This window comes from Mesoplodon densirostris, chromosome 2 (assembly GCF_025265405.1).
Source record: "Mesoplodon densirostris isolate mMesDen1 chromosome 2, mMesDen1 primary haplotype, whole genome shotgun sequence".
Classification (NCBI taxonomy): domain Eukaryota; kingdom Metazoa; phylum Chordata; class Mammalia; order Artiodactyla; family Ziphiidae; genus Mesoplodon; species Mesoplodon densirostris.
Genome location: NC_082662.1, coordinates 7,416,657 through 7,438,259, shown reverse-complemented (window position 1 = coordinate 7,438,259; position 21,603 = coordinate 7,416,657). Strand labels below are relative to the sequence as shown.

Below are 21,603 nucleotides of genomic sequence, written 5' to 3'. Positions count from 1 at the left end.
GGCCAGCCCCCTGGGTGGTGTCCATCCTGCCGATACTAGAATTTCCTGGTGTCATGCTGTTGGCAGAAGGGAATCGGGCAGCTCCCTGTCTGGGGTCCTGTCACATGATGAATGAGTAGCGCCCCCAAGTCTGAAGTGTCCTAGAGATGGTAGTGTCACCTTGACCTTTTGAGGTGAGATGCGGTGGGATGAGACGTATTTTGTTGTTGTCATTTTAAGTCTTTTCCTTTTTAGGAAGACAGAGGTTCATTCTGGGTGACTTGTTCTCGTGTCCAGTTATGTCACTCTCATGGCTGCGTCTTTGGGTGAGAGGGAAGGTGGACGTTTCACACTTAACCACTCACCCTCTTGGCCTTGTAGGTCTGTGACGAGGAATGGCATCACTATGTCCTCAACGTGGAAATCCCAAACGTGACTCTTTATGTGGACGGCATCTCTCACAAGCCCTTCTCTGTGATGGAAGACTACCCACTTCATGCATCCAAGATCGAAACCCAGCTCATGGTGGGAGCTTGCTGGCAAGGTAACGGTCATCGGCACCCCGTCCCCTCCAGGCTTCGAGAATTCAGTACTTCTTCTCTGCTCTGTTGGTGGAAACAGGCTCCTCTCAGAGTCTCACATCCCTTACTGTCTTCTCCTTTCTCTTTTCGTTCCTTTGCCCGGTGTAGCCTTTCTGGGGGGCACGGCTGCTGCCAGGCTCCAGGAGGGCTCTATTTACGATGCTTGATGAAGGCGTTAAAGGATGGGAACTCCTTTCCCGGGGGTCCAGGAGGAGATATGCAGAGGGAGAGTGTCATTGAGGACCTTGTTTATAAGTTATTTATAAATTAACCTGTTCATTGGAAAGTTTACAAAAACAGAGAGGCAGCCATCAGGCACAGATATGTGAGTTGCTTCGGCCAGGAGGGCTCGTCAGAGTGATTAGCACTTGATAACCTGGCGGGAGCATCTTCAGCGAGGATTGGGGGAGAGTCCGTGGCCGTCTCTGCTGGAAGACCGGGTCGGGATGTGATGACAGCCACCAGCGAGACGATACCTTTTATTCTTGTTTTCTGAGTGGCAGGCTGTGTGCCGGTGGCTTCACATACATTATGTCATTGATCCTAATAATACATTTGCGGGCAGCAGCTCTTTTTATCCCTATTTCATAGCTGAAAAACCGGGGCTCAGAGAAGTAGTGAGCTGTGTTACCAGCTGGTTACATGGTGCTAGGATTTGAACCACTGGAGCCGGTGCACTCAGGCCCCGCGTTCTGACCCACCAAACCAGGGGTGCTAAGCTTTTCTGTGCCACAGAGTCCTCTGGTGGTCTGTGAAGCCTGTGGACCTTTCTCAGGATGATTTCTTATTAGTCTATGAAACAAAACAAAATACATAGGATTTCAAAGGTGACCAATTAAACTGAAATAGTTATCAAAGTACTAAAAGGATAACTTTGTAAAGCAGTAACGCCTGTGCCGCTTTATTAACTCATGAAGCTCAGGCACCTCCGTTAACTCCCAGGAGGCAGAGCGGGAGGGGCTTTGTAACGTGCTGTGAACCGACAGCGGAGCAGCCGGCAGGACAGGAGACCTGTCGGCACAGTCATAGTTTCCTCTAATATTCCTGTGATTTGTAGCTGACATGTATAACCAAAGGGAAAACTAAATTTTAGAAGTTAGTAAAAACTAAGCACGTGATTTTTCCCAGACCCCTTGGTCTGCCCTCAAGGTTCATGGGCGCCCCCTCCAACTTTGCCCTTGACTCTGTGTTGTGTCACTTCAGGGTGTCATCATCACTACATGTACTTGCTAAATAGGCCTTCTTTTTCCTTCCCTTTGGAAACATTATACCTTGAGTTAGGTTAGAAATTTATGAAAGAGCCTAACTGCCAAGAGACAGTTTTGCTGCTTTTAGGAGAATTTGAATTTCATAATTTTCCTGCAGATCCTTTCAGATGAAAAAGAATAAGACAGTATTTCACAGTGAACTTCTTCAGCAAATTCCCAGATTTATTACTGGTGACAGTCCATCTGTGAGAAAGTAGAACGTGAGACCAAGGAATGAGGAATAAGTTATTAGAAAGTTTTTAGTTGTTACCCTTAAAATTTTAGTTCAAACTTCCTTCCCAAATTAAACAATAATTTCTGAGTAATGATTTTAAAAATAAGAATAAGAATACAAGGGACTTCCCTGGATGTCCAGTGGTTAAGACTCTGCGCTTCCACTGCAGGGGGCACGGGTTTGATCCCTGGTCAGGGAACTAAGTAAGATCCCACATGCTGCATGGCGTGGCCAAAAAAAACAAAGAATAAGAACACAGGTGTGGGGACTTCCCTGGTGGCGCAGTGGTTAAGAATCCTCCTGCTAGTGCAGGGGACACGGGTTCGAGCCCTGGTCTGGGAAGATCCCACATGCCGTGGAGCAAGTAAGCCCGTGCACCACAACTACTGAGCCTGCGCTCTAGAGCCTGCAAGCCACAACTCCTGAGCCTGCGTGCCACAACTACTGAAGTCTGCGCACCTAGAGCCCGTGCTCTGCAGCAAAAGAAGCCACCGCAGTGAGAAGCCTGCGCACCGCAACCAAGAGTAGCCCCCACTCGCCACAACTAGAGAAAGCCTGTGCGCAACAACGAAAACCCAATGCAGCCATAAATGAATAAATAGATAGATAGGTAGATAAAAATTTTAAAGAGGCGTGATATTTACATATTAAAAAAAAAGAATATAAGTGTGAACATAAATGTTATTCTGGAAACTTTGTTACATGGGTTAAAATACCCCACCACCACCCCCATCCCACCCTGCCTTCCTCTTCATGTCACGGTGTCTCTGCCATCAGATGGCAATCAGTTTTCATCCTTTCTCATCTCTTTCTACCTCAGCCCTCTCAGCATCCTCAGCCAGAAGAATCTGCCTAAATTTCCAAACCAAACACAAGTTTTAAAAATTTTAGTTAATGGGGGAAGAAGATCTTTCTTCCTTTCAGGGGATTTGAAGTCCCTTTCCCTTCAAGTTCACTGTGGGGAGCCTGGGCTGGAGGCCCGCTTCATGGGATCAACAGAAACGTCAGTTGTAACTGTGTGTTAGGGGGATGTAGGAGCTTTGTGGGCTCCGGGGCTCACCTGTGCACACCTGGCCTCGTCCCCGTGTGGCCGCAGCAGGAAAGGTGGTGAGGCCTGCACCGTGGGGTGGGGCGGGGAGAGGGAAGCCGTGCAGCCACCGCGTGGTCTGGAGAGTGGAAATTCTGTCCTCCGTCGCTGGGCGGGCGCCTCGACCCAGAACACTGGTCGGGAACCACAGCCACCGTCCCCAGGCCCGTCACCGATTACGTTTCTCTGGGTGAGTTCCTTAACCTCTGACTCTCCCTTTCTGTTCAGAAAAACTGGTTAAAAATGCCTTCTTTCCTCTGTCACTTGGAAGTCAAAGTCTAAACCGATGTGAACTCCTTTTGAGCTTTCAAAAAAGACATACATGTTCACTACATACCAGGCTTTGGTCGGTGACACGTGTCTTCCCCGTTAAAAAGGCCGGCGCTGTGGTCCAGGGTGGGTGCCTTTTGCACCAGGTATATCTCTGCCGTCAGCGCCAGCTGCCACCTCGCAGCGTCCTGCCTGGACAGGTTGAGGAGATGAGTGAATTCAGTGCACAGCTGTTACTCATCTCATTTTGAGTCTGACCTGTGTTCTGGCAAGGAGGCTGCGGGAAGGTGGAATAAAAGAGGAAAGAGATAAACAACAAGGTCCTACTGTGTAGCACAGGGAGCTACAATATATTCAATATCATGTGATAAACCATAATGGAAAAGAATATATATGTATAATTGAATTGCTTTGCTGTAAAATTAACACAATATTGTAAATCAACTATACTTAAATAAAATAAATTTTAAAAAAAGAATGGAAAGAAGCACGGGGGTGGTAAATATCCCTTTGGGAAAAGGTGACCAAGTACAGCTTTCATCCAGTGTGGAATGTGTCCCCAAGAGGGATGGAAGGGGAATTTTTCTCTTGGTGTTTGTGTTTGGTAGCTTTTCAAAACTAATTTTCAAGGTCCAGTTTGAAGAGCCTAACCTCTTGGTCCTTTTCTATTGTCTGTCTTGCTTTTCTACAGAGTATTCAGGAGTTGAAAATGACAATGAAACTGAGCCTGTGCCTATGGCCTCTGCAGGTTGCTGGACTTACTTGCCTACGGTTCACTATTGTGTTTCATTTAAAGACGAGACATCCATTCGTTGTGCATTTCGCATGAGACACCCAAGTTGCATTTTGGTCCCAGACACTATTTGAGCTGCTGCTTTGCCTTATGCTACCCCACTGCATCATGGCATTTCCCTTTTCTGCCCGTTCTGATCCCAGTTGAAGTGAGAGCAAATGACTCATTAATGCAATGTACTAATGGGAATTTTTTTTTCCTCATCCAATTTTACCCCATCCCACTGCGTGAGGTGCCCTGCTGAAATCTCACAGGCTAAGTTTGGTTGGGAGGCCACCTCCTGCTTCTCGTGTGTCTGAACCGGGAGACAGGAAAAGACTCGTGGCTAGATATTCTGTCCTGACTGATACTAAGTTTTAAATAATGTTTCTTAGAAATCTCGATCCCTAGTGACGATTTAGTGTCTAACGTCCCTTATCCGGAGTGAGGCGTGCTGCTGACAATTGGCCTCTCCTCCTCCTCCAGTGTAAGAACAGGGTTCAGTACCTCCTGGTTTTGGCTCTTTGTTACAGTCTGTCAAGGGCCACCTTCTGGCTTTTTCTTGTAACATCTTCACTCTTCCCAGTTATCCTCAGTAGTAGGAGACAGGCACACTGGGACTCAACAAAACAGCCGTGTAGGCGGCCTTGATACTAGGCTTTGTGCAGGGTGGGATTTTAGCATTCCTTTTATCTTTCTACTCCTGCCTGTGTACGTTCATCCCCAAGTTTGTATGTATTCCCTGAGTATGCTCAGTTAGAGAAAGCAACCCAGGGGAATTACCTGGCGGTCCAGTGGTTAGGACTGGGCGCTTTCAGTGCAGGGACCGGGGTTTGATCCCTGGTCGCGGCACAGCCAAAAAAAAAAAAAAAGAAAAAAAAAGAAACCCAGCGCCTGATCCAGCTGATTGAGAAGGCAGTGGTTGAAGAGGCTGGCGCTGGTAGGACATCACTTGCGTACCATGATGACGGGTGCAGCGAGGGCCACCCTTACCAGGAAGTGGCCGCATGTGTGGGGACACTCATGGGACCTCTTGGCTTCTGGGCTTCAGGGGAGGGACCCCCAGCTCCTCTCTTCACCGGGCCACATGCATGATCATAAACCATTTAATTTCCTCATTGTGCTTCCATGTCGATTGCAAGGCTAACAGGATCTGGTAGGAACTAACCCGCATGTCCACCCATCAGGCTGCCACCGCCGGTAACATCACATTGAAAAGTGAAGCAGGAGGCCCTGGGCTGCACTCACAACTTCTGCTTTTCCGCCCCCGTGTTCTGCAGGTGGTGACCTGCACATGACTCAGTTTCTCCGAGGTGATCTGGCTGGCCTGACGATCCGTTCCGGGAAGCTCACAGATAAGAAAGTGATTGACTGTCTGTACACCTGCAAAGAGGGGCTAGACCTGCACATCCCCGAAGGCAGCGGCAGCGGTGTCAAGGTAACACCAGCACCCACCTGCACGGCACCCACGACTTCCTCAAGCACAAGTGCGGAGGCTGTTGGCATAAGGATTGATCGGTGATTGGTCCTGAGCTGCTTTTACTCACAGCATCTCCGACACCACACGTGTGGGGTGTCCTTCTCACACCAATTCTCCAGCTCCTGGGCCCCAACTCCCCAGGCGTCCTGTAATCCAGTTCAGTCCTGACACTAACTGGGCACCAGGCCCCACTGCCCCCCACATGCCTGCTCCTCTGGTGCCAGCTGCAAGGATCTGGGCCTCCGGTACCCACACTCGGCTGAAAAAAGTCGACGGTTCCCACAATCCCTCGCCCTTTTCAGGTTCAATAATTTGCTAGAACTGCTCAGAAAACAGTTCACTTACTATTACTGGTTTATTATGAAGGATACAACTCAGGAACAAGCAGGTGGAAGAGAGGCCCAGGACCAGGAGTGGAGGAGGGTGCACGGGCCTTCCACGCCCCCTCCAGGTGCACCACCCTCCCGGCACCTCGCTGTGTCCGCCAGCCCAGAAGCTCTCCAGACCCTGTCGTTTAGAAGTTTCTGTGGAGGGTCTGTTATGTAGGTACGATTGGTCAAATCATTGACGACTGTTGATTAATTAACTCAATCTCCAGTCTCTCTCCCCTCCCCAGAGTTTAGAGGTGAGGCTGAAGGTCCAGTGTAATCACGTGGTTGGTTTCTTTGGCAACCAGCCTGCATCCAAGAGTCACCTCATTAAGGTAAATTCTGGGGTGGCTGAAAGGGGCTTATTAGGAATAAAAAAAAGATGCCCCTATCCATCAGGAAATTCCAAAAATTTTAGGAGCTCTGTGCCAGAAACCAGGGACAAAGACCAAATATATATTTCTTACTATATCACAGGTCTGTCTGTGCCTTAGATATTTACCATCATATAATAGGATCACGGTCACTGGAATTATGTGAGCTTTTCTTCTCCACGTCACCCGTTCAAATCAATCCCAAGCTAATCCTCTTTGTCAAAGTGTTCTTGGTTTCATCTTCTTGCAGTTAGAGCCTTATTCTGTTCCTGCCTCTCTGTTTTGGTGCCGTTTCAGATCCAAGCCAACCCCAGTCAGTCGGTGTTGACCTTGGAGGGAGAGGATGTAGGGGAGTTGGATAAGGCCATGCAGCACATTTCCTACCTGAATTCACGACAGTTCCCCACACCCGGGATCCGAAGACTCAAAATCACCAGCGTGGTCAAGTATGTGCTGACTTTTAACAATAAACCTGTCTTTGCTCAGTGACCCTTGAGAAGAAAATGTGTGTATTTAGGTTTTTAAGTCAACCCAGCCTCCCTTCTGTAAGGAAAGGCGATCCGTCCCTCGTTACCAGAAAGTTTGAGTGATGCTTGGAAGCACGTTCCGGGAGTGGCCGGCGTCTTGTCCCCTAGGTGGTTGTGGAGTCCTGTGGTCCACCTCCGGGCGCCTTTGTCTGTGTGGTTTGAGAAGCCGCCTCTTAAAGCCCTGACCCTTCCATCCCCTTCCTTGTTGGCAGGTGTTTTAACGAGGCCACCTGCCTCTCAGTCCCCCCGTTGGATGGCTACGTGATGGTTTTGCAGCCAGAAGAGCCCAAGATCAGTCTGAGCGGCATCCACCATTTTGCTCGAGCGGCTTCCGAATTTGAAAGTTCGGAGGGGGTTTTCCTTTTCCCCGAGCTCCGGATCATTAGCACCATCACGAGAGAGGTGGAGCCCGAAGGAGAAGGGGACGAGGACCCCACAGGTGACAGCCTAGGCCAGTCGCCCACAAGTGGGCGGCTGAAACCCCACTGCTGCTACTTATTTCTTGGCCCTTTTCCTCTGATTTTGTAGACTTGAATGTTTTAGTGCTGTTCTTGGGTCTGCTTCTGGAATCTGGCCCGTGGGCTAGAGCTCATTATGATCTTTGGAAACCCACCTGGAGGGTCCTTTCATCTTTTTTCCAGCTTGACGTCAGTATCCGGGATGGCTCTTGTGGGTTGAGAGGGCAGGGGGTGCTGCTGTAGGGGCGCTCCTGCTGGCTGGCCCCCCATTCTCGGGCCTTCCGGGTGGCCAGTCCTCCTAGACACATAAAGCACCCCCAATTCTTGAAAATGACTGTCCCGTACCTCCGTCCGTGGTCCCTAAAAGGCCTCTGTGAGTTTGAGGATGAGCAGACAGGCTGTCACTGTGAGCACCTCCCTGGGCTCCACAGCCTCTGCTATTTCCGGTTGGGCCATTTTTGCAGTTCAAGAGTCACTGGTGTCGGAGGAGATTGTCCACGACCTAGACACCTGCGAGGTCACGGTGGAGGGAGAGGAACTGAACCGAGAGCAGGAGAGCCTGGAAGTGGATGCAGCCCGCCTGCAGCAGAAGGGCATCGAAGTGAGCAGCTCTGACCTGGGCGTGGTCTTCACAGGTGAGAGGCCACACCCCAGAAGACTGGGAGAGTGAAGGCTCAGAGCTCAGCGCCCACCTCCTCCCAGCTCAGCGGTTGGAGCGGGTCCTGGAGGAGGTGGGAAGGGATGAGTGGTGGCCACACACCTTCTCCCAGGCGGGAACGGAAGCACAGCTCTGCCTGGTGCCCCGTCCTCGAAACGGGTGGAGGTTTGGGCGCGTGTGGCACCTGCCCCTCAGCAGGGGACGACGCCCCTGCAGTTGGCAAGCCAGGCGCGCGGCCGGGTGGCTCTGGGGCCCGCCTGCAGCCTGCCTTTGCCCTCGGCCCATGTCCCTAAGCTCAGCCACCGCTGTCTTCCTCGCAGGTGTCGACACCATGGCCAGCTACGAGGAGGTCTTGCACCTCCTGCGCTATCGGAACTGGCACAGCAGGTCCTTGCTTGACCGGAAGTTCAAGCTCGTCTGCTCTGAGCTGAATGGTCGCTACGTCAGCAACGCGTTCCAGGTGGAGGTGGGTGCCGGGCTCTGCTGAGCAGGGCCAGCAGCGTGGTGACCGGGTGCCTCGCTCACGGCCCTGATGTTTGCAAATGCCGATTTTTAGAGCGTTTGTGGTGGCAACTGTTTGGGTTCATCCTGGGGTCGGTTGCCTTTCCCGGCCGGGGGGCTGCTCCCCATTAGACCTGCAGAGGTTTGGGGGGACAGGTTACACACGGGGTGGGCTGGGGCACAGCACGGTGCCCCCCTTCACAGGCTGCCTTAGCCCGAGAGTCGGAGGGGCCTCTGCAGGGAGGTGGTCAGGACCGAGTGGCGGTCCGTGCCCTGGGCTGAGGGGCAAGGTGGTTTCTTGCGATCTGACACTCCTTTCGCCGGGGGAGCCAGGGCTTCTTTGCAGATGGCTGGCCCTGCCGTGAACGGATCCTTGGCCCAGGGCGAGGGTTGCCGCCAGCACCGGCAGGGCTGCTCTCCACCGAACATGGTCGTGGGCCCTCGTCCTGCTCGGACACCTTTCATATCACTCAGAGCTTCTGTGCCCTGGAGAAATGGACCCAAAGTTACTCTCAGCAATTGAACGCTTCCGTTGTGACCCCGTAGCAGCAGAATTAAACTCACAGGGCTGAAGAGCCCATGAGTGTTTTCTGTGAGCCAAAGGGTAGCAGATTTGAAAGGAAATAAAGGCTCTGATTTGTGCTCTCTTTCACATGGCTGTAGCTTTGGGAAAAGAGCGGCCATGTTGTGTGCCCGGGCTCCTCGAACCACCCGTGGTGAAGGGCCGGCGGTGGTGCTGTCCTCTCCATTCTGTGGTGGATGAATTATTTTATTAGATACAATAAAAGTGAGTGGTTCCAACAGCAGGATGTGCTTGGCTGTGTGACGGCATCACGTGGTTACAGCAGCCTCCTTGGCCGCTTCTGTTCTTCCCTCCGCCCACCAGCACCGGTCCAGGGCCCACTTCAGTGGTGCTGGTCCAGTGCGTGTCCGTCCCATCCGCGGACACATTCAGGCTGCCCTTGTGTCTCCGCTGCAGGTGAGCGTCATCCACACGGCCAGCCCCGTGGAGCACGCCAGCCACATGGCCGCGCAGCCGCAGTTCGTCCACCCCGAGCACCGCGCCTTCATTGACCTCTCAGGTCACAACCTGGCCAACCCCCACCCGTTCGCAGGTAGGCCTGGGACGCCCCTCCCCGACTCCTGCCGTGAGCTCAGCCCCCCTCTTCCCTCACCGCCGCTCAGAACAGCCGCCGGCGGCCTGGCTGTTACTCCACGTCACATGAGGAAAGCAGAGCACGGACGGGGCAGCGAGGGCCCGAACCCAGACTTGAACCCTTGCTGAGCCTTTTCTCGGAGCTCCGCCCGTTCTCTGGGGGCGGACGGAGCGAGCAGTGGAGGCCGAGGGCACACGGCGGGCCGGGTCGGGTCTCGTCATCACAGCCGGGACCCGTCCCCTCTTTCCCGCAGTCGTCCCCAGCACCGCAACCGTCGTCATCGTGGTGTGCGTCAGCTTCCTGGTTTTCATGATCATCCTGGGAGTGTTCCGGATCCGGGCTGCTCACCAGAGAACCATGCGGGACCAGGACGGCGGCAAAGAGAACGAGATGGACTGGGACGACTCTGCCCTGACCATCACCGTGAACCCCATGGAGGTAGGCGAGGGCGGTGACGCCCCAACTGAGAACCCCCGCAGGCCAGGGCCCCGGGGAGGCTCAGCTCACCTTCGCGCTCACGTGCTTCGCGTGGTCCGCACCATGACCCCGCCTGGGTAAACTGAGGCCTGGGGGGGCGTGCTTTAGGGTCACGGTCCTGCTGTGGCTGGTGACCGGAGCTTTGTTTCCCTTCGTCTTTGGTGAGGAACCTAGTCAAGCCCCTCTTGCTGGGTCGTGGGATGTGGCTTCCAGCGGGTGGACAAACCCTGGGTCACAGCTGGGGCGGGGGAAGGGGCTGGATTCATCGCCTGGTGGGGCCGTGTCTCTGTCAGACGTATGAGGACCAGCACAGCAGCGAGGAGGAGGAGGACGAGGAGGAGGAGGAGAGCGAGGACGGGGACGAGGAGGATGACATCACCAGCGCCGAGTCGGAGAGCAGCGAGGAGGAGGGTGGGGAGCACGGAGAGCGGCAGACTGCGAACCGGCAGCAGCAGCTGGAGTGGGACGACTCCACCCTCAGCTACTGAGCCGCGGCCGCGCCGCCATCGCCTTCTCTCCTGCTTCGGGAGGCTCTGCTGTCATCCCTGTGCCCGCCCCGAGGGTCCACGACGTACAGAGTCACTCTGGCCGGTAGGTCTGCAGAGCCCCCCAGTCGCCGACCTCTGCCCACGCTTGGTGTATAGGACCATAGGCCCCCCCTCGCTCCCTCCCTTCGTCCGCCCTGCTCGCTCTTAAGTTATGTGAGGAGCTGACGCTAGCTCTGTGGCTGACGTCAACTCCAGAAAAGCTGCAGTGACTGGACTCCTTGACAGAGGGTTAGAGTTGCTCACTCCTACCTGGTAGTCCTCTTTCTTTTTTTTTTTTAAAAAAAAAAGTTTTTATTTTTTCCAAACTAGTGCATGTATAAAATGGCAGAATGGGGTTAATATGTAGATGATGAACTGACTTTTTAATATTTTGTAAATAAATTGGGATTCCTCGTGTCTTTTGTGCTAGCATAATCCGGGGCTAGATGCAAAGTGGAGCGGAGACACTGAGCGTGGGAGGGGAGGGAACAGAGACCCTGCCCATCCTGCCCCCCCCCCGCCCCGCCCCACCCCAAGATGAGGAGAAAGGAGCACAGACATTGCTCTGTTGCCCGGCAGGAGGGGACCAGATCAGGGACCCCTCTTTGGAGGCTGGAAACGGCCAGGTCTTCTCTTTGGGATTCTACCCATTGAGGGCTGCGGGGACCTGGGGTCCCTGGCCATGTTTGCTCCCTTCTCCAAGGACCGGCAGCTCCTCGTGCAGGAACCTGGACTTAGGTGCAGCCTTGGGGTCCATACCGAATAGATGCAGGTTTCCTTGCTGGTGAGAGTATGTTTCGATCACGTGGATGGTGCAGACCCTCTGACCACTTGGTCTGGAGACAGCAACAGGCCTGGGGGATCCGTGCCCAGAACCTGGCGGAAATGACGCCCAGTGGCCTGAAGGCAGTGCTCGATTCCCCGAGCACCTGCGCCCCTCCTCCCCAGAGCCCCCGGGGGTGAAACCCATGCCCAGTAGGTGGTGAAGGGAGAGAACCTCAGTCAGGAGCGAAAACCCCTACAGCCTGTGGTTTTTAATTTACATGTAAATTTTTAGATTTCTAAAACTGGGGGAAAATAATTCTCAACACTGTTCTGTGATCATAACTGCTAGTTTCGAGGACACTGCCAGCTGTCCTGTGTCGTGTGTGGCCACCCCTCCATGTACTGTCACCGTTGCTGCTCTGTTTAGACCGTGGATAGACGCTAACGCGTAGACGGGACCCTCCGCGCTGTCTGTAGCCGCCGTGGTATCACTTTTCAGATGTGTATATTGATGATAGGTCAGAAAGTGTATACATACAATAAAGTCTGTTCTAACTCCAGTGGGAGAGTGGGTTGTTTTTGGTCTTGTTTTTGTCTTAATCCTGCATTCTCTTGTTTCTTTCTGAGCCAAGAACATGACATACCAAGGCTTTTATTTATTTTAATCTGTTTTTACCTCATTTCAAGGGTTCAGACTGTTGAACCTACATCAGTTAACGCTGAACTCATCTTCCCCATACAGAAACAGCAAAGGGTTTAAAAAAAATAGAAAATACTCTTCTCGTCAGGCACACAGGCCGTGCACCCAACCAGCTATTGCTGTGTATATGCAGTGTGCTGCCCACACCAGGAAGCACAGACTCGTTCAAATAAATAACAAGTAGACATACACTCGGCTTTTTCTGTTTCCAAACAGGTGGGTGGGTCTGATGAATTCAGCACTTAGTTGGGAACCAGAGTCTGGTCAGTGGGGCTCTGTGGGTGGCATGGATTGCTATGGGCAGTGCCTCTCGGCCACCTCTCGTGAACCAAGAAACAGAGTTGGCACCTGGACTCTTCTGGAAGCCGTGCACCTGGGCTGCTGAGAGGGCAGCTACTTCTGGCTCTGCTGAGCCGTGCAAAGCCTTTTGAGAGGTAAGTGGTGTCGCCCCTGTGGGTCCCGAGTCGGCTGCTAATACATGAAGCCCACCTGCGGGCTTCCAGAAGCCCAGATTCTTAGCCCCATCTCCAGAGTTGGCTCCAGAAGGCTGAGGGAGGCCCGGGAACCTGCATTTCTGGAGCTCCTCAGATGCACCTAAGGCTGAGCCTGAATCATTTCAAGCTAAGTACCGTCAGAGGAAAAGATGCCACCACACCCCTAACCCTCACGCTTCTGCTGCCTGGGTACTGGGAGCAGGTTCTCAAAGGTGAGTGTTCTGGAGGAGATCAGGACCTTCGTGACCTAAAACCTGCTTTAGGAGGAGGGAGGTTACATACAATTGCACAAAGTACTCGCACCTGCTTGCGTCTTGATCCATGGCCAGGATGAGCTAAATCAAGCTCAGGCCTTTTTAATGTGTCTCGAGGACCAGCGTGCGCTATACGTGATGGGCACTGGGGCCTTTCTCCCGAGCCGTAGAGGTTCAGTAAAGTAGTTTGGCTATTTTTTTTCTCACCCACAAACAGAATCACTTTACAGCAGAGATGAGAGAATTCCCGTACCCAGGAGTCGCTTTAAAGGTGGAAAGCAATCATCCCTGAATCTAGAGGGTACCCAGGCCTCCTCTGGGGGCTGCCCAGAACTCAATGGAGGGCACGCAGGTGGAGGGGGTGACCGGGCATGGGTGCCCCGTCTGGACAGCAGGCACCGGGTCACTGCCAGGCACCAAGACCGGTGCAGCACGGCGGGAGCCTGGGGAGGAGGCAGCTCCCACACGGGAGAATCGTCTCTGCCGGCTCCAGACCCACCAGCTGGAAGACTTGAGGTCACAGATCCTTGGCGAGATGCGGCCTCGAGGTGCCGGGTTCACAGTGTCTTCCCATCAAAGCCCAGGGCTCGGATGGGGAAGCGGGAGGACAGTGCCCCCTCCCCGCATTAGGGTGCATTTCCACGTATGGCTGTTTAGTTCCCGAAACATTTCAAGTCATAAATAAATAACCAGTGTAAACAAAAGGCAGTTGTGTAGGTTCTTTCCCAAGGATGCCATCCAGCCTTTCAGGCCCCGGAGGGTGGCCGAGGGTGCCCAGCTCCCAAGACTGACAGCTCGGTTGTCTCCAGGCCAAGGGCTTGGACGGGCTGCTACTGCCTGTTATCTTTGGACACGTTGTGGGCCAGCCAGTTCACTTTGGTTTTCCAGCTCTCCCGGAGGGCTTCGTTAAACTTCACCCGGAAGTGCTTTAGAGCCTCCTCCTCCGTCTTCCCCAATGCCAGAGAATCCTGAGGCAAGATGGAAGCAATGGGCGTCCCACGGAGGGAGCCCCGTCTCCCTGCACCTCCACCCTCTCTGGGCAGGTAACGCTCCCTCCTAAGAGAACCGCACCAAGGGAGCCAGGAGGGTGCCACCCAACACCTCCCCTGGGAAGAGCTCTTCGTTCCGACCCCAACCAAGGCGGCCCCCGCCCCGCCCCATCCTCAAAATAAGATGCCAACTCGAGCCCGGAGGTCTTGGCCCCGAAGGCAGGCGGCCTGGCCTTCTCCACTGGAAGCTGGCAGGAGGAAGAAGGGGGGGAGCAGCTTCTTCCCAGGAACTCGGGGGCCATGGCCCCCCCCCTCAGTCCCCGCCCCAGCGTCTCATAAACTGAAAAGACGCAGGAAGAAAAGACAGTTTTTAACCATGGAGGGAACCCTCTTGTACAAGTGGAAACACCCGCAGCCTGCGGAGGACGGGAGGGTGGGTCAGAGCCGGTGGCTTCCCGCCAGACCCGGGTCCCAGGCCGGTGTGAGCGCACACGAGTCAGGAGGGCCCTGTGGGTCCATCACGCTCGGCGGTTGGAGTCGGGGGCTCCCTGGTCTCCGTTTACCTTGAGGTACTGGATGTCTTTGGAGCAGCTGAGCTCGGGCAGGCCTGCCGCCCGCATCAGGGCAAAGAGGTGGAGAAAGAGCAGCCCGTGGCGCCGCAGGATGCTGTAGGCCCTTTCACAGTAGCCCCGGAACCTGTAGTGGGAGGTCAGGGAGGGGGGCCTGGGTCCTCCCGCCCACCCGCACCCCAGCCAGCCGGCCAGCCCGCCTTCACCCTGGAAGGAGCCGTGCCCACAAAGCCCCAGCGTCCTCTGACTGACCGCCCCCAGTGCACCCCGCCTGGGGCCCCCAACACCAAGGGGCATCTCGGGGGTCTGAGGCACCCTCACCTTTCAAATTTCTCACTATTATTCGTCTTCCCCTGCTGGATCACGTGGACAAAGTCATAGGTGAGGATGAACGGGACTCGCTCACGGTTGATTCCAAACTTGGTCTTGAAATTCCCCAGAAAGTGGCCGAAATCAATGTGGAACAGCTGAGGGGAGGGAAGAGCAGAGACCCAAAAGGAGTCAAAAAGGAGGGTGCCTCACCCAGAGGAGCCTGGGGAGGGAGAGGGAGCTGGAAGGGCTTGGATAGGGGGATCTGCCAGCAGCCTCGTGCAGAGCAGAACGGCCAGCAGGTCAGCGCCGGGCGGCAGGCACCATGCTCATGGCAGCTCCACACCACCCCTACCTGCCCGTTCTCTCGGATCATGATGTTGTCGCTGTGCCGATCGCCGATGCCCAGCACATATGTGGCCACACAGTAGCCAGCGCAGGAGAGGGTGAACTCCTCAATGGCTCGATCCAGGGTCTCCCTGGGGGGCAGGGATGGAAACCACGGCCACACCATTTTGCAGCTTCTTCTACCAAGAGGTGGTGTCTATGTCCCCTGCCCTTGAATCTGGCCTTGTGACTTGCTTGGACCAACAGAACGTGGAGGAAGTGATGCTGGGCTCCTTCCAGGGCCTGGGCCTTAAGACACCTTGCAGTTCCTGAACCTTCCCTACTGCCATGGAAGGAAGCTGAGGCTAGAATGAGAGGCCACATGGAGAGAAGCCCCAGACGTGCAACCCTCCAGGCCCAGTCAAACTACCAGATGAGAGCAGTTGCATGAGTGGTTAAAGCAGAAGAGCCACTCAGCTGAGCCAGCTCAAGGTGCAGATTTGTGAGTTCGGGGTGGTTGTTAGGCAGCAATAACTAACTGATACATGTGGGAGCAGAGACCTGACCCACTCCCCCACCCCCCCACCCCACAGCATCTATGGGATGGTCCTCGGCTGAGCCAAGAAGCCACAGAGACTGTCAAAGTCCCTCCTCCTTGCCTTTGATTCCCGAGGTCTGCCTCTTGGGAAGGAGAGGGCACCTGTCCCTTGGGCCCGAAACCTACCCAGGGTTCTTGGACTTGAGCCAGTTGAGCAGAGCATCCTTGTTGAAGGCAGCCGTGGCCGCCATGTTGCTCTTGTTCAGCTGGATGTTGGCGATGGTGTCTGAGTGAAGCACCACCTCGATGAGGCCTGTGTGGTCCCCGGTGGAGAGGCAGCCGTAAGGGGTCATCCTAGCCAGGTGGGAGGAGGGGCAGGTGGACACAGTGGTCAAGGGCTGTCCCAGGGGCTTCTTGACCCCGAGGAGCTTAACCCAAAAAGGCTGCAGGAGATGCTACTCAAGTTGCTGAAAAGAGGAGGCAGGTACTGGGGGCGAGCCCTTGACTCCCAGGGCTCCAGGGAAGGTTCCTTGGAGAGGTCACACCAGCACCCAAGATGCAGAGAGGAAGAGTCAGCACCTTGGCTGAACTCATGTTTGCTCAGAGAGAAAAATCCAGGTGGCTCGGAAGAAGATGGGGCAGGAAGCCAGGGCTGCTTGAGGCAAAGGGCCGGGGCTGGCCTTCTCCACCCTCATCCTGCGGCCCTATCGCCTCCCTGACCCCAAGTTTCAAACTGGTCCCTGCTCTTCTTAGAAGAGCCAGTCGTTTTTCCAGCTGAGGTGGTAATGTCAGCTTTGACGGGGACCCCTCCAACGGGGCACGGTCCTAGGCCTGGTGCAGGCACAAGTGGATGACGGGAGGGCCTCTCACCTCAGGTCCAAGCCTTCCTGCTTCCACAGAACGTCCATCAGCTGGATCATCTGCAGGGTCAGCATGTCCTGGCGGAGGTCTGCGCAGCCGCCCCCAGGGAGGAAAGGCATGAGTTTCTGGTGGGTTCTCCAATCCCAGCCACGCCCAGGCCCCAGAGTCCCAAGACTCTGTCTTTTTGTCAGCTCGCCCTCCAGGAGATCCACCCCTGGCCCCCACTGCAAGGTGCCCCCACCGAGGGTAGTGTGGCAGGGCGAGGGGAAGCCAGGGCCTCAGCGGGTCCCTCCCGGGGCCCAGCCTGCTCACCGTCCCCGTTCTTAAAGATGATGCCCACGGTGCCCTCGCTGCCCGCCTCCTCGTTGCTGTACATGACCCACAGGGGTTTCATCTTGGAGTCCATGAAGGTGCACTGCTCCACACTGCCGGACCAGAGAGCAGTCAGCAGTGGGCCCTCCTCAGGGCCTGGGGGGAGGGGAGGAGGTGGGGAGCCCCCGGCTGGGGCCTGGGGCTCACCAGACTTCAGCCAGCAGGGTGCTGGGGTCGAGCGGGGACTGCAGGTGGGAGAGGGCCTCCAGGTAGGTCTCCTGGCGCATGCACAGGTGCATCAGCTCCTTGGTCTGGGGCTTGGTGGTCTTCTGGGAGCTCACTTTGACAACGTCGTTCAGGGCCTTCAGCTTGCTCAGCGCTTCCCCCTGGCCAGGAGGATGGGAGGGCAGCGTGGGCAGGCCGGGAGGGGCAGGCTCCGAGCCTCAGCCTGGCCCACGCGGTTCTACAGGGGCCGGGGTAACTCTGCCCCAAAGCAGAGCCCAGGCAGGGGTGCGGGGGCCCCGAGCCTCACCTGCTTCATCAGCACCTTCATGTGATGGGTGCTGCCCCTGCAGTAGGCCTCCATGATGAGGCCGAAGCGCAGGGCCACCGAGGGCACGTGCATCTCGGAGCTGGAGGGAGGAAGAAGGCGCTGAGCCTCGCCTCGCCAGGCGGGGCCACACAGCCCCTCCCAGCCCGGCAGGACCCAGCCACCGAGGACACCCGGGCTGGCCGGCGGGAAACGCGAGGCCCGCAGGCAAGAGGCCCCTCCTCCCCGTGGCCTTCCAGGTGAGTCCAGCTACCGCAGGTGCCAGAAGAGGAAGTGGCCGATCTTGCGATTGGCCAGGGCCCGGTCCAGCAGGAATTTGGTCAGCTCGCAGTCGAGGTAGGACTCGTACTTGAGCACCTGCACCAGCTGCAGCAGGTACTGGAAAAGCTCGTCGTCCCTGCAGAGGAGGGAGGCTGGCTGGGGCCCGGAGCTTTACAGCTCGGGAGAGGGTCTGCAGCTGGCGAGGGGGCAGGGTAGGGGCGGGAGGCCAGCCTCACCTGAGCAGGCCCCCAGGAGAGGTCCCCAGCCAGCGCCTAGACCCGGGCCATTGGGGCAAAGCCGCCCTCTGAAGATGAGGAAGCCCGCGGGACTCACGTCAGTTTCCGCAGGGACTTGATGGCAAAGGAGCCCACGTGGCGGTCAGGGAAGCTGAAGTCCAGCAGCTCCAGGGCGCTCAGGACGGGCAGTTCGGGCCAGGAGCACAGCAGGTAGAGCATCTGGGGGGTGCCGGTGGTCAGGGCAGGGGGCGCAGGCTGCGGTCTGGCTCCAGACTCTGGCCCCTCCCCCGGCCCTGGCCCTGCCGCCCACCTGGGCCACGTCCTCATGCTTGTTCCACTTGGTGACCAGCAGCAACCGGGCCAGCGCCTCGGGGAAGTGCTCCTGGATCTCGTGCCGCATCTTCCACACCAGGTCCTTCTCGTGCTCGTAGAGCTCCCCGGACCCCCGGCGCTCCAGGATCTCCCGCAGCTGCAGCTGCTGAGGGGCACAGGTGGAGGTGGGCGGGTGGTGAGGGCTGCAGCCAGGTCCACGCCCCACCGCCCACGGCCCCCAGCTCACCTCCTCCTCCGTGAAGCGCCCGTGCTCCCCATGCCGCCCCAGCTCTAGGATCTGCAAGAGCGACCCTGCTGTCAGCGGCAACCCCGGGGCCTGGGCCAGCCTGGCCGGGGAGGCCCCCGGGGCGGGCGTCAACACCTCGGCACTGCTGACTTTGTGTGCCAATGACTCTCAGTGGTGGGTGCTCTCCCGCGTGCTGTAGGGCGTTTAGCAGCATCCCTGACCTCCACCCATGAGATGCCAGGCGCATCTCTCCCACTAGTTGTGACAACCAAAAATGTCTTTGGACATTGCCCAAAGTCCCCTGGGGGGCAAAGTGGCCCCCCCGGTTGAGAATCACTGCTCTAGGACACATGAGGATTCCAGAGAGTCAAGGAAGCCCCCAAGCGTGTGTGGGCACCCAGCTCCCAGCCCCGGGCAACTCACGGGGTGCAGGGACCATGTCCTGGGGAGCCCCAGAGGCAGGGTCAGGACAATTAACCTTTAGCTTCGAGGTTTCTGGGCAGGGTGGGTCCTGGACCCCAAATGGCGAGGGCCCCCTCACTGACCTTGTCCAGGGCAGGGTAGTATACAGGGTGGGGGGCCACCTCAGGGAGAAAGATGACCAGCGCGGCTGTGCTCTCAGTGTTGGGGTTACTCTGCACGGTCCCACAGGGGTTCAGTAGCTCCCCTTTCTCGTCTGGATACAAGGACAGACGGAGATGCAAGGGGGATGTCATCACGTGTGGGACCCACCTCCCCAACCCCCCGGCCTCTGCCTCTCCCTCTTGGCCTGGGCCAACCTGGGACGGAGGGCCACATGTAGAGGCAGCGCTCGCCGGTCTTGAGCTGGTCCTTGTAATCAAACAGCATGAGGTTGGCCCAGGCGATGGGGCAGTCCTGGGAGAGAAACCAGGCAGGTCACAGCCAGTTGCCAAAAGGCCTCCGTTTGCTCATCTGCAGGATGGGCCCAGCCAGACCATGCTTCCCACCCTCGCCCAGACTCCCTTTGAAGCAGCTGGCAGAGTCAGTCACCCCTCGGCTCCCTTCTGCTCCCGGACGCATCCCACTCTCGGCTTCTTGAGAAAGCCTCAAACAAACCACATAGGCCCCAGGGAGCTAGCCCAGCTCAGCTACGAGTGAGTCAGGGTGGCTCGGTGGTCAGTCACATCCTGGGCCCAGTGACTCAGTGCTCGACCACCACTCTGTCTCCAACTGGCTGCTGATTCAGGCCACCCCGCTCCCTGCAAGGACACTGCATTTGTCCTTCTAGGGCAGGGAGCTCCCTCCGGGTTCCCGCAAGGACCAAAGGCCCAGGCCCAGATATTCCGAGTCACTGTGCTCATAAGCCCAGGAACCCAGCACCATCACATGGCAGGCAGGGGTGGTGGCCAGCGTGCGTGCGCGCGTGGTGTGGAGAGGCTGAGGTTCACAGGCCCTCCTGGACCGCATCCCCAGGCTGCGTGCCAGCTGGGACGCTGGGAACGGGAGAGCAGTGGCCCCAGGGCGGGCTGCAGGACTGGACTGGGCCCATCACAGAGTGCCTCCCGACCGGCCCCACCCACCGCCTTCTTGGACTTCTTCTTGGTGGAGCGAGCCTTCTTGGCCTTCTCGATCACGGCATAGAGCGCAAAGCAGAGGCGGGCCATGCGCGGTAGGTCGCAGATGTTGATGTCGAACTCCAGCCGCTGCTTCCACACAGGCTCCGAGCACACGCTCACCTCCGAGCTGGACACCGTCTTGCACAGCGTCTCGTTGCCGTGGAAGAGGCCGGCCTGCACCACCAGCTGGGGAAGGCACGGTGCGGGTGGCAGGCGGCAGAGGCCCAGCCTCCCTCTGCCGCCCGGGTGTCCCTCCCTCCCACCTAAGGCTCGAATCTCCTCCTGAAAGGTCCTCATTTCACGTGGGTCTGAACCCTCCCCCGCCAGGTGCTTGAAGGTGGTCCGGAAAAGGGAGGGCTGGCTGCCTGAGGGGGAGGAGTGGTCCTGCGGGGAAGGGGAGGGCGGCGTGGGCTGTGCTCCCCACTGACTGCGGGACCCTGGGGCGTGTTGGTTCCCTGCTCTGGGCCTCAGTTTCCCCATCGGGGCTTGGGAACTCCAGGGGCCCTTCTAGCTCAAGCACCCTAGGCTGCCCCCACTGCTCAGAATGGTGTGAGCCCCTGTAGGCGGGGAAGGACTTAATGCCGCCTGCACATCTTGTCCTGCCTCCTCATCGCCCGGCCACAAAGCTGCCCCATCCAGCCCTCCAGGATTCATCCACGGGAGCCCACGCCTGCCCTGCTTGTGAAATTACCCCAACCAAAAAATGCTCCCCAAAGAGCCCCGACCTCCTTGGACCCGGGTTTCCCGTCCTGCAAATGGGACGAGGAAACCTGCACCTCACAGGGCCGTACAGGGCAGGCCCGAGGCCAGAGGAGGTGGGCGTGTGAACGACCCAGAGGTGGCCGTGGCCTTGGCCCCAGCCCAGCTGGAGCGGCTCCCCTTCTGCGCCTGTCACCTCCCAGGCTCTGCAGTTCCTCAATCCCTGGGCTGGGCCTGGCCCCACTACCTCCACCAAAGTCAATACCCAGAACTCACTGGGCCCGGTTTCTCCGAATTGTCCTCTCTGGCCGGCCGGCCTGCTCCCCTCCCCCCTTCCTGTTTTGAAGCAGCTCATCACCACCCCCGGCAGGGATGCTGGGTAATGTGGTCAGGTGGCTTTCGTGTGACCCCCCCCCGCTTCTTCCTCCGCCACCCCTCCAGGCCACAGCCACCGTGTTTGTGCAAAAACACGCACTCCCCGGGCCCTTCCCGGCCCAGGAGCCCCTACCTTCATCCGCTCATCGGCATTCACTTTGCTGCCCTGGATCAGCTCGATGCAGAAAGGCTGCTCCAGGGACCACAGGGACAGCGAGGCGGGCTGAGCGGGGTGGAGGGGAGAAGCGGGGGCGTTAAAGCAGGGGAATTCAGGGGAGGCTTGCGCTCCCGGCCGCTGCCAGGGCGCGTGGCCACCGTGGCGGCAAGGGTGTTGCAGGTTCCTGCCCGCAACGCCATCCTTTACCAGAAAACCTGCCGCGCGGGCGCCCCAGGGGGCCCAAGACCCCCGAGCGCTGCAGGGCATGGAGTTCTGCCTACAGCACGGGAGACAGGAGGGGCAGGCGGCCCGAGCGCCAGGCCTGGAGGCTGCCCCGGGAGTCCAGACAGGAGTCCACCCCAGCCCAGAGGCC

At 57.1% G+C, this 21,603-nt stretch overlaps 2 protein-coding genes across 9 annotated transcripts in view; one reads left to right on the top strand and one right to left on the bottom strand.

The window, feature by feature from the left end:
- The window catches only part of CLSTN1 (calsyntenin 1), an 80,372-nt gene extending 68,349 nt beyond the window's left edge, over nt 1-12,023 (top strand). For both annotated transcript variants that reach the window (XM_060088934.1, XM_060088933.1), the window contains 10 exons: nt 361-523; nt 4,091-4,147; nt 5,452-5,609; nt 6,691-6,839; nt 7,133-7,359; nt 7,843-8,013; nt 8,357-8,502; nt 9,517-9,652; nt 9,948-10,132; nt 10,465-12,023. In XM_060088934.1, the coding sequence (XP_059944917.1) occupies nt 361-523; nt 4,091-4,147; nt 5,452-5,609; nt 6,691-6,839; nt 7,133-7,359; nt 7,843-8,013; nt 8,357-8,502; nt 9,517-9,652; nt 9,948-10,132; nt 10,465-10,659 (1,587 nt within the window). In that variant the 3' untranslated portion in view covers nt 10,660-12,023. The remainder of the gene's footprint in view (nt 1-360; nt 524-4,090; nt 4,148-5,451; nt 5,610-6,690; nt 6,840-7,132; nt 7,360-7,842; nt 8,014-8,356; nt 8,503-9,516; nt 9,653-9,947; nt 10,133-10,464) is intronic.
- Nucleotides 12,024-12,111: 88 nt separating this feature from the next.
- The window catches only part of PIK3CD (phosphatidylinositol-4,5-bisphosphate 3-kinase catalytic subunit delta), a 49,808-nt gene continuing 40,316 nt past the window's right edge, over nt 12,112-21,603 (bottom strand). For 4 of the 7 annotated variants that reach the window (XM_060088926.1, XM_060088928.1, XM_060088927.1 and 1 more), the window contains exons 8-23: nt 21,207-21,296; nt 19,964-20,185; nt 19,202-19,298; nt 18,968-19,098; nt 18,174-18,473; nt 17,961-18,082; nt 17,620-17,763; nt 17,349-17,448; nt 17,024-17,202; nt 16,817-16,929; nt 16,514-16,592; nt 15,830-15,997; nt 15,134-15,257; nt 14,791-14,936; nt 14,464-14,596; nt 12,112-13,879 (exon numbers count right to left, since the gene is read on the bottom strand). In XM_060088926.1, coding sequence (XP_059944909.1) covers nt 13,742-13,879; nt 14,464-14,596; nt 14,791-14,936; nt 15,134-15,257; nt 15,830-15,997; nt 16,514-16,592; nt 16,817-16,929; nt 17,024-17,202; nt 17,349-17,448; nt 17,620-17,763; nt 17,961-18,082; nt 18,174-18,473; nt 18,968-19,098; nt 19,202-19,298; nt 19,964-20,185; nt 21,207-21,296 — 2,286 coding nt within the window. In that variant the 3' untranslated portion in view covers nt 12,112-13,741. The remainder of the gene's footprint in view (nt 13,880-14,463; nt 14,597-14,790; nt 14,937-15,133; nt 15,258-15,829; nt 15,998-16,513; nt 16,593-16,816; nt 16,930-17,023; nt 17,203-17,348; nt 17,449-17,619; nt 17,764-17,960; nt 18,083-18,173; nt 18,474-18,967; nt 19,099-19,201; nt 19,299-19,963; nt 20,186-21,206; nt 21,297-21,603) is intronic. The other 3 variants (XM_060088930.1, XM_060088931.1, XM_060088932.1) reach the window with 3 other exon arrangements.